The sequence below is a fragment of the Trachemys scripta genome, chromosome 1 (genome assembly GCF_013100865.1).
Source record: "Trachemys scripta elegans isolate TJP31775 chromosome 1, CAS_Tse_1.0, whole genome shotgun sequence".
In the NCBI taxonomy this organism is placed as follows: Eukaryota; Metazoa; Chordata; order Testudines; family Emydidae; genus Trachemys; species Trachemys scripta.
The window spans coordinates 322000049-322011873 of NC_048298.1; the positions used below are offsets into that span (position 1 = coordinate 322000049).

General features: G+C 42.8%; 1 protein-coding gene across 2 annotated transcripts in view; it reads right to left on the minus strand.

The window, feature by feature from the left end:
* LOC117871228 (N-acetylated-alpha-linked acidic dipeptidase 2-like) overlaps positions 1 to 9929 on the minus strand; it is a 41694-nt gene extending 31765 nt beyond the window's left edge. Inside the window, exons 1-4 of one of the 2 annotated variants that reach the window (XM_034758980.1) lie at positions 9649 to 9929; positions 7623 to 7734; positions 3872 to 4058; positions 667 to 768 (exon numbers count right to left, since the gene is read on the minus strand). In XM_034758980.1, the coding sequence (XP_034614871.1) occupies positions 667 to 768; positions 3872 to 4058; positions 7623 to 7734; positions 9649 to 9730 (483 nt within the window). In that variant the 5' untranslated portion in view covers positions 9731 to 9929. The remainder of the gene's footprint in view (positions 1 to 666; positions 769 to 3871; positions 4059 to 7622; positions 7735 to 9648) is intronic. The other variant, XM_034758982.1, reaches the window with a different exon arrangement.
* Between the last annotated feature and the right edge of the window lie 1896 nt (positions 9930 to 11825).

Sequence of the window (11825 nt, forward strand, 5' to 3'; positions counted from 1 at the left end):
TATAATCCCATGTTTAGAAGCATCCTCATTATCTGATGTTGAAAACTACAACACTGGATTGTTCTTCTAGCAAAGCATGTGCAAGCTGTTTATGGCATGAGTAAAGAAAAGAGCGCTATTCCTAACATGCGGCTGCACAATAGGTAGACTTCCTATTTTACTTATTTTTGCCCACTCATGTGATGTGACATGTGTGGTGAATGTTGTCTGGAATTATCCATCATAGAAGAATCAATCAGATTAACTTTAGAGAGTGTGATCTTTCAGAACATGAGTGTGCTTCAGATTTATAACAAACAAGAAGGTTTACTCTTAATGACTAAAGCAGATAAACTTCAGACTACTTCCCCCCACCCCATCGCTTAGGTTTCCCCATTAGAAGGAACCATATAAGCCTTAACCTCACCCTGAAGTATCTTTCTAATTAGAAATAGTAATATCTGATTTGAACAATTTTAGAGCATTTTTGTTAAATGGGTAACTTCTAGACTTTATTCTGTCCAGTACATACTGTTGCCATCCCTTAGGCTATAGCATAATGAACTTCAGTATTGTCACCTGAGATCACTGCAAAAATATTTTAAGAAGTCAGAACAATACAGGAAAGGTAACTCTTTCCCAAAATATGATTTCAACCATCAGGACTCATAAGAATTGTTTTCATACCTCTGGCACTCCTTGAGCTGAAAATGCATTATATGGTGGCAGCACACCAGTAATGTTTTCATATCCCTGAGGGGGCGGCTCAAACAACGATGTATTGAAAATCTACCAAAACACCCAGAAGAACAAACAGTTATTTTAGTAAAAGCTTTGGGTCAGATTCTTCCTCTAGGTAAGCTCAGTGAAGTCTTGGCACAATTTTGTGCACTAAATTTAGTTATTAAGAACAGTGTGCCATTTTGTATAAAAAAAATTATCAAAAAAAGAAATCAAGTATAACTTAAAGTGAGAGGGATACATAGTTAGAACTTCATAACTGAACAAGAGTAGGAAGACAGGCAGACAGATAGATAGATATTTGTGTGGGTTTTATGCATCACTACCTGAATCAAAACAAAGGAATAACTGAAGAGTGCTGAAAAGGGACGATAATTATAGACACCTAGTTTGTCCCTATTATTATAGAGACTTTTTGTAATTTAGTGGTTACTCCTACTTAAGACTATTGCTCCTTTCCTACTACTTCAGTAGATGATCTACTCTCTGATTAGGTACAGAACCTTTTGTTACGACCCAAAATAGTCCCATATCTTTAGTGCTCATGCCACTCTGACTCACACACAGTAAGATACTACTCAATGTGAGTAAAGGTAGCAGGATGAGCTTTTACTTTGGAACTGATCATTATTATGTAAAAGAAAATCTATAAACACTTACAAATAATAACTAATATTACAAGGGGTTCTGTGAATATTTTATTTAAATAAAACAAACAAAAAAAGTACAGGAATTTATCAGGATGAATTTTTTGGGGACTGGTTGTCCACTTGGCAGAACAGTGGGGTTTGCATGTGCATATACTAAGGTTGCAGAGTCAAGCACTGAAAAGTTAGGAAATGCTAGATAACATGTGATCATGTAATTAAAGTCTGTATCATAATACATGTGCATAAGGGGGCTGAATTAAGGATACACAGGCAACCTTAATTCTGGTATTTCCTAATTTTTCAGTGCTTGACTCTCCAACCATAATAATGTTCTTTTAATGTATTTTGTGTGTGTGTAATTTCATAGCTTGGAGGTGATAGTGCTCCAATGGGCATACACTGTCCTGCCCATTCACCCCAAACTTCACCCCTTCTGCCCCTCACCCTATACCTGTCCTAGTCCTGCCTCTTCCCCATCAAGGCACCTCATCCCAGTCCCATTCTCCTCACCTAGCCAGTCCCAGTTTCCACTCTGGAGGTTTCTCATTTCAATCCCCATTTTCATGCCAGCCACTTCTAGTCTCCCCCCTTTGGACTTTCCATTCAAGTCTCCCTACACTCCCAGTCTTCCCTTCCCTAATTATCCCAGTCTCCTTGCCCAGTGCTTCTCCCACACTCTGGTTCCTTGTTTATGCTGTCTTAGAATCATAGAATATCTGGGTTGGAAGGGACCTCAGGAGGTCATCTAGTCCAACCCCCTGCTCAAAGCAGACAGATTTTTGCCCCAGATCCCTAAATGGCCCCCTCAAGGATTGAACTCACAACCCTGTGAGTCAGGGCCGGCTCCAGCATTTCTGCCACCCCAAGCAAAAAAAAAAAAAAAAAAAAAAAAAAAGCCGCGATTGTGATCGGCGGCGGCAATTGGGAAAAAAAAAAGCCGGAATCGGTGGCAGTTCAGCGGCAGGTCCTTCGCTCCCAGAGGGAGTGAGGGACCTGTCACCCCTGAATTGCCGCAGGTGCCTCCCCTCTCCCTTGGCCGTCCCAAGCACCTGCTTGTTAAGCTGGTGACTGGAGCCGGCCCTGCCCTGGGTTTAGCAGGCCAATGCTCAAACCACTGAGCTATCCCACCTCATTTGTTGCCACTCCCAGTCTTCCTCACCAGCAGCTCCCCATCTCAGTCACCCCCCACCTTAGCTCCCAGTTCCAATTTTCTCCACCCCTCACAGGCTCCTTTTCCCAATCTCCTCTCCCTGCCCGAGTCTGGCTCTTGTCTTCTCTGCATTCCATTCAAGTGGCTTTCTTTTTTCCACTGCTGGGATATCAGCAGAGGGACCCCTGTGAGCACAGGGGAGACAGCTGCCCTACTCTCAGTCCCGGTGCCCAGCCTGCAGCAGCCCAGAGTCCTGGAAACTCCGCTCAGCCCTAGACTGGAGCATGCTCAGTGCATACAGAATCTTCAGGGAATTAGCTCTACCAAGTAGCTACTGATCATGTGCAAACCCCAATTCTTCCGAGGTTTACAACTTGACCCAATTTGGATAGATTTCTCACAGGGATAACAAAAGGCACTTCCCTGACACAAAGGTAACCTCCCTGCCAAATTCCAAGTCTCTGCTCCAAAGCATAGGGGCTACAGAGCTTCTTAGATAAAAGGTCATCAGAATTTAACATGGGCAAAACAATATATTTTCCCCTAACCTCATTCTCAGAAACAGCTGTACTTGTTTGGCTGAAATTAAAAAAAAAAAAATCAGCATGAGGCAGACACCCGGCATGGTAAATTTCAAACGGTTACAGTTTGGTAATGGCGTAAGTGACTGAAAAGAGGATCCTAGAATGGGAAATGTTGGGCAACCTTAATAATGGCAGTACTACGTGCCCCTCCTATAACAAATAAATTGGATAAACTAAGTTTTCACTTCATTTGCACGGTTACTTGATATTTCATATTCTTTCCAAAATCTTAATTCTAGATGACTGAGGTTGCCCCTGCATTGTACTATTGCATTCTGCAGAGAAGGTAGGCATGTAATGCATTCATGCATCATTACGTCTACTTCAGTGCACTAGGCACTTTGAGGGGGGAATCCAGAAGGAAAAAAAACAAAAACATATGGAATTGTCAAAACTGTACCCGAAAAGCCGTGAACTATTGGTATTCGATCTTGGAGTGGGGATGGCTTCGCCATACACAAAACTTGCCTTGTGCTTGGTTTGCTGCACAGCGAAACAAGGAGGGTACAATAAACCAGTAGATTCCTTTTGTGTGTTTGTAAGATGTAAGCAATCCCCACTGATCTGTCCTGGCAGAAATTATTTCTAAATATTAGTCCAAGAGATTGGGTGACATAACCCAGCAGCAGTGGATTTTCCTTTTTAAGATAGAGGCTTTTCATCAGATTATAAAACACAATGAAGATGCACAGGTGTGAGTGGGGGCAGAACCTGACCCCGTTTCTTTAAAGAGCTCTTCTACATACAGTTGACTAAAATAAAATCACCTCATTCCCTTGATCATCAATAATTGAGACATAGTTGGGCTGAGTTTCATTTGGGTAGGAAAGGAGGACATCATAATGAACCAACTCTGCTGAATCCAATCCAAATTCCTTCCACTGGGCTTGAATTTGCTTAGCAAGGTGAAAGTTCTGTTCTGTTCCTGCCAGGTGAGGAAACTTTGTAAACGAACTAAAATAAAACAAAGTCATGGGTAAGGAGAGAGTTCAGAAAAGCATTTGACAGAAGAGTCCAAGTAGCCTAATCTTCATAACACGTGCAAGAAGTAAATTGTTATGGTTAAGTCCCTTAGATGAAATGTTGAATGGTACAACAACAGTTACCAGAACCTGAGGCAGGATAACGTGCAAAGAGATCCTTCCTGAGGCCCTAAAATAAATCAGCTTAGCTTTTCACTCTGAGTAACTGCCACAGGTGATAGAGCACTCTCCTGAGAAGGGAGAGTCAGCCTGCTCAAATCCGTTCTCCCCTTCTGGCACAGAGGAGGGAACTGAACCTAGGTGTCCCATATCCCAGGCAAGTGCTCTAATCACTGGGATAAAAGTGATAAAGTGGGTCACTCCGCCACCTGCCAGATTTTGAATGGGGAGGCAGCCACTAATCACACCAACCAGATTAGGCTCTGCATGCAAATTAGGTGGACGAATGCATGTGTTCCCCCATTTGTGAATTGCTCTAAGGCTTAGGTGGGAGACAGTTGGCCGAATGCCTAGAGGGTGGCAACAGTGTGCATGCCTAGAGGCAGAAACTTAGGCACAGAGTGAATTTAGATGCCTACAGGTTTAGGTAGCAGATTTGTGGATCACTGTGGAGACAAAACTGGGATTTAGGTACCTAAATCCAATATATAGGTGCCTAAATCTGGGGTTTGGGTGCCTAAATACCTTTATGGATCTGGAGTTATAATTCCCAAACAAAAAACACAAATAAAATAAGTTACATATCAGTAATATAGGGTTATCCTCCCAGATAGGAGAATGTAAAGTAAATAGGGTAGAGACTAAATAATAATTATTTGGTCTTGCTTTTAGTTTAAATAGGCTAAATAAGCAAGTAAGGGAATATAAATGAAAGCACAAGGCTGCACCACCCTCACCTTACCTCCCCCCCCCCCGGCCCCCTGCAGCTGGTAGCCTTGAAGATAAGGGGCTAATCAAGCAAGGGGTTGCAATGGTTACCAAGTAGCTGGAGGGGAGGGGAGAGGAGGGGAGGGAAGGGTGTAAGGAGGGCATGCAGAGTCTGCAAGAGAGTAACCATGACCAGAAGAAACACTGCTCCTTACCCCTCCCATCAGGTACAAAAGAAGTGGTCTTATTGACCTCAGACTCAGGACCCCCCAGAACGGAACATGACCATATATTGGTAGGGGTGGTACCAGGGGAGGGGCACTACAAGTATAATTAAGTTTGCCAAGAAAAAGGGGGAGGAGAGGGAGCGCCGTTGGCGTGCAAAGCTAGGGGTTAGGAGAAGAACGGGGTTCTATCAGTGTATATAACTGTAGTTGGAGGAGGGAAAAACGAAAACTCTATTGGCATATAAAGATAGCCCAACTGATGTGAAGGGTTTTGGAATATGTTTGCTTGTTTAGCCCCAATAAACCCACCAAATTGTCTGCAAACTGGACTCTGAACTGTTATTTTCCGGCAAACTGTGTTTAGGAACTGCGAGGGAGGAGGGAGCTGGACCCCTGCCAATACTCCACCCCACCCCCCAAATAAAGCCAGAAAATTCGACATCAAAATTAAACTTAAAAGAAATCCAAATATGTTAAGGCATAGAAATGCACCTAAACAGCCTTAACTTAGACCCCTAATGGCTCCATGCAATAACCGTACAATTATGGTTGCTGCATATTAATTATTTTGGTCCCATATTAAAATGATTTTTAAAGATACATTAGGGTTCACTTCATATGTTTTTTCTTGTGGTCTCACTCTCCTCCTTAGAGCAGTGATCAAGTGGCTGCACAGTTAAGGTTATGTGATGTGGGAGGTATTACTTGTACCTCTGTATTTCCTGGCTTTTTGATGTTGAAGTTTTGCTTTTTCCACCCTGTGGGGACAGATTTAATAGCTTGAGGGAACGAGAGTGTGATGTGGAAGCCTTAATCTTGTATTTCTTTTACAACACCATTAACATAGTCTTTGGATAGTGAATTAATGTAAAAATTTCTGCAGTTCCTGCTTTATAGTTTGATTTAGCAAAAATGTACAGAAGGTGTTCTGGCATCATGAAAACAAGCAGACTAGATACTTATAATTCCCTGTGACCCAGAGACTTCAGCATAATTACTGAGAAATTTCACACTGTTTTCAATGGGTACATTTCCTAAACTTTTGTATGCTCTCTCTCAACTCTCTAATTGATTGTGAGCACCAAAAAAACAAAACAAGGTCTATGTACTTTATTGGCTCTAATTCATGTTAGAAGTGAAAGCACTTAGGTTTAAAATAAATAAAATAAAATAGAAATCAAATTAGTTATGAGTTGTTTGGTGTCCTAGATGCATCCTCACACTCTCAAATGCTGAATATTAACATACGTTAGTAACCAACATTGATTTATGTGATCTTTTGGGGATATTTTTGATTACATTATCCAAAAGTAAACATGTGCAAGAGTCATTGTTTTCATTTCCAGTGAAATACATGACAGAAGTAAAGGCTCCTGATGTGTTTTTTACTTTTCATACAACAAACTTGGTATGAAGGAACCACATAGCAAAGTGGGGTCCAAATAATCCAGTTTACTAACTATGCACAACATGCAAGATCTAGTTACACATGCCCCAGCAAGGGTCTTGTGCCCTGGTTCGCTTCTGAAACATGGAAAACACTGAGGGCCACCAGAGGGCTCACACACCATTTAAAGGGATACTATCCAATTCCTGTACACTAGAGAGTACTTGTATAGGCAGTTCAACTGCATTCTTTTCCCCTCCCATGGTTAATATATTCCTACAGGATGAATTGCTTTCTACTTTACCCCAGCTAATTGGGTCACTGGGTGCTGAGATACAGAGATTAATGAATCACTAGCTATATTATTTATCATGTAATAGCTGTCCATCTGCAACACATAAAACATTTTCCTTTTCTAAGGTATCTGAGACTAAAGCAAAGTTCTTTATTGATGTTAGGACTTAAATAATGCAAGATTCAGGGGGAAAATGTTATACTAGCTGGAGTTCAGATAATGGAAAGGCTTTTGTATAAGAAACAGAGAGCTTACAGAACTGCATAGATAACCTTAATAAAAGCAACATAACTAACAGCATGAATTTTTTAATGAGAAAATCATATTGTTCAAACCATAGATTTTTCAATGGTCTGGATGTAGATATGTTTTGTCTACACAGTCTTGCAACTCTATGTATGCCTTTAACATCTACATTTATATAACAAATATATTACAAAAAACTAACTTGTGTAAATTGAAATATTTTATATATATATATCTCACACCCTCTACTTCTCAAGCTTTATCAGTCTATTTTGGGGAAAGGACACTTTGGAGTACAATAATTTCTAAAAAGTCAACTTGGAAAAAAACATTAAAATGAGAGCATGTGTTTTATTACTTTTCTCAACATTGTGCACAAACCCATGTAATCCCCAAATATAAAAGAGATCATAAAAACACAGCCAACAAATGCTCTTCCATGGGGCTAATGTTACAACTTATGGCTTTTGTGGCTGATATAATTATTTGAAAACCAAAAAGGATAAAGCTTACCGTAGAAACTGCTTGATGTTTTCTGCTTTCATTTCAGCCACAAGTTTCTGTCTCACATTTTGATAGGCATCTGCTGAGCTAGTTGTTTTTTTAGTGGGTTTCAGTAACCAGCCTGAAAAATATCATTAAAGCCTGATACTTACCAACCCCTACAATGCTGAAGTATTTGTGCATATGGTTAACTTTAAACACAAGTAATCCCATTAAAGTCAATGGAACTATTCACATGCTTACATTTTAGCAGATTCCAAAGTGTTTGCTGGACTGTGGCCCAAAATATAAAAGTAAAATGTTTATTGTTACTGGATCATGATGAAGTGACAGGTCACTCCTGTATTTATATGAGCACACATTGATAAATATAGAAGACATTTAACCAGATTCTTCTGTTAGCATTTTTAGACCTGTAACTTGAATGCAGTTCACAATGAGAGGAGAATCAGACCCATCATATTCACAGTGAACATTCACTGAACAGTGAGAGGGACTGACCCCTACCTGAATGAATCTGCTCAAGTATTTAACGTGAAGCATGGGCATGAGCATTTTCAGGATGAAAGCCTAAGATTCCATGACCTCCCGCCAGCCCCATCATAGTTATTAGGTGTTCAGGGGAGGAGGGAGGAGAGGGGGAAAGTTAAAAGTGTTTTCAAATACTGCAACAGAGAGTCCTGTGACACCTTTAAGACTAACAGATGTATTGGAGTATAAGCTTTCGTGGGTGAATACCCACTTCGTCAGACGCAAGTGGATATTCACCCATGAAAGCTTATGCTCCAATACATCTGTTAGTCTTAAAGGTGCCACAGGACTCTCTGTTGTTTTTGACAGATCCAGACTAACACGGCTACCCCTCTGATACTTCAAATACTGCATTGTCAAATACTGTCATTCCTTGCAAATTTTTGTGGTGTTGCTCCTCTGTAGCAGAAAACCCACATAAACAGGGAAAATGACTTCAATGAAAATGGCAATCCACAGCAGTGATGTCAAGTGCACAATGGAAAACTGAAAGAGACTCTTTCTCTCTAGCATCTTTCAGTAATAGCAGTCTTAAGTGTGTTCCGTAAAAAAGTTTCTTTTGAAAAAGGGAAGAAGTGTTGGGTTTGTTTGTTTGTTTGAGATTGACCACATACTTTTAATGTTTAGCCTGATTAGTTTTAAGCATTTTTAGGCCCTGTTTTGCAAGTGACTGTACAGTCAGACCTCTGCATCCACACAAAGCCCCACTGGAGTAAATGGGGCTCCCATAGGAGTGCAGCAACCCACCTGTGAGCTGTCAATTGACAGTCCCTTATTTCAAAACCCAAAGGTCCTGAGTTACTCTGCCTTTAAACTCTATGATGGCAGCTAATGGAAGCCACATCCCCCACCTTTTACAATGAAACAAGGAGGAAAAGCACAACCCTCTAATTTCCAAACTATTTTTCTTGAATCATCCTTGCTAAGAAGCTGCCAGTTCACTCAGCCAATTTGTGATACACACACACACACACACACACACAGAGAGAGAGACAGACAGACACACACACACACAAATCATGCAGGTGGCTGGGAATGGAAGGAAAAGACAACCTTTTTTGAAACCCTCTAAGGAAGGTGATTATTTAGGAAGCTTCTAACAAGCAGTAAAATCCCCCTGGTTGGGTGCTATTCTTAACCTTCACACGCACACAGGGTAGGGAGGTTTAAAGTGCAGACCTGGTCACTGTTTGGGAGATGGAAATAATAAAGGGGACTGTGTCTGGTGGAGGATGGTGTGTGGAGTGGTGGTATATCTATAGTAGACTAGTACCTGGGGAGTTGGGTGTGGAGGGCTGGGTGCCTAGGAGGTTGTGTGCCTGTGGGGGAGAAAGGGGTGCATGTATTTGAAGAGGGAGAGGTGAAGGAGACGATGTACTGGGATGGGGAAGGTAGGTAGGGATGTGTGTGTGTGTGTAAATCCCCGGTTCAATCCCTGCCTGAGCTCTAGGGTCCCACCTACTCTCTGTCTCCTCGCCCCCCGGCCGGGAGGATCCGTACTCACCTCCCAGGAAGCCCAGCAGGAAGAGGGCCAGCAGCAGGGCGCAGCCCAGCCCCGTGCGCAGCGCGCCCTGCCTCCCGCCCATGGCTCCAGCCCAGGCACAGCGCGGGGCCAGGACCCCTCTCCGCCTCCGCCGGGTCTCCCTTCTCCCCGCGAGTGGCGCCCTGGCGGAGCGCAGCGCGAGCCCAGGTGTGATGTGTCACGCTGCGGGCCGCTGCCCCCGCTGGGCCCTTCCCCTTTGGCAGGGAGCAGCGCCGCGGGTCCCTCCTTGTTCCCGCAGGCCTGAGCTGAGCGTGCCAAGCGAGGCCGAGCGGCGGGGAGCAGCTGCTCCACCAGAGGAGGCACTAGGAGGAAAATCTCGTGTTTGCTTTGGGGGCTGTTTCTGTTATAAGACTTAGCAGCGCCTTTATCCCAGACCCTCAATCTGCTCCCCACCAGCGGGGAAGTAATCGCCCCCATTTTACAGGTGGGGAAACTGAGGCACGGCGAGACGAAATGATGCCCAAGGTTAGACTCTTGTCAGTGGCGATGCAACCTGGGTCCCCTAAATCTCTGCCCCTGGTTCCTTGTAAGACTTTGAGGCAAATTTTATCCCTGTAAGGACATTTAAGATAAAACAAGTGTTTTTCTTTTACACCCACAGACCAGAAAATAATAGCAAGAAAATATCTATTTAAAATGTACCCAGAGTGACACAAAGGATATCAGTTGTTCTGAAGGACAATTTGTGAAAACTCTCTCTCCTGCTTTTATTTAAAAGTTACTCTTCCTATATATCAAGGCTGTCAGACAGGCCCAGGGATTCAGACATCTTACCTAAGGTAAGTGGACAAGTTGCTAATCAATCGCACATTTTCCCTTTAAAGCTTATTAGGACCCTGATCCTGAAGGTGGACTCCTAGAGCCTCACTGAAACCAAGGGGCACAAAGACCTGTCCACGTTGGATCCAATTATAGGATTAGGTTATAGGTTAAGGTTGAAGGTGTGAAAGCTTCCTGGGGGCCCCTGGACATGACCTCAGCTCTCCTTTAACCACCACATAGAAAGGATGATCCCAGTAAAGAACGCTAAAATAAATGGCTGTGCTCCACATATCACTCCTTCCTCAAACACAGGCAGCTGAGCTGAAGACATTCAAAAACAAGTGGACGATCTGGTTAATGTTTAGATCACTTCCCAAGGACTCGGCAGTGGCTTTTCAGAACAGACACTGATTACAATACAATTATATCACTTGGGGATTCTGCTCTCACTCACATCTTTAGCCCCTTAGTCAGATTCTGCCTGGTTTTCTTGGACAAGTGAGAAGCATGTCCAGTTTTGTGATTACTATTATTGTTTTTAACCACTTGATGACAGCTTGCAAAGCTCTCACCGGAATTCAGAACAGAGAAATCTTCCACTCCAATAGTTCATTTGAGATGCCAGATGGAATTCCACCTACAGGAATGATAGCTGGGAACACATGATGTATTATTAGCATTGATGTAGCACCACAGGTGCATGTGTGGCATTTAACAGACCGCAAACTGACAGATTTCTGCTTTTAGGCATTAACAGATGAAGTTAGACATAATACTGCATGTGATGATGAACAGGGGAGTGGGAGAGGAGGATGAGAATGAGAGTAGCAACAGTTAGAAAGTATGATATGATTTTATTGCTATGTATGGGTCTGTTCAGTGTCACAACCAGTACTAGGGTCAACAGTGGGGACTAAACCTAGGACCTCCAAGTGTAAAAGTAGCTCTACCTTTTCAGCTACATGCCATCCTTAATTCCTGTAGCTGAGACCTATAGTATCTTATCTGTGGACCAGCCACTAGAAGGCCACATGCACTTTAGCCATTTATTAGTGTAATATGTTAAAATATTGTCCTGTGTCTAGAATAAAAGGGTGAGGTGGAGATCTGTGTAAAGAGAATCACATACCAAGCACATATCTTTGTTCTTCCCAGTGGATCATTCTAGAACACCTTCTCTCTCTCTCTCTCTCTCTCTCACACACACACACAAACACTATATGAATTAGGGTTACCATATTTAACAAATAAAAAAAGAGGACCCTCCACGGGGCCCTGGCCCTGCCCATTTCCCCGCCCCCTCCTCCCTCCCACTCCCAGCCATGCAAAAAGGGCTGCCCGAGTGCTACCGGCTTCACGGTTTGCCGGGCAGCCCC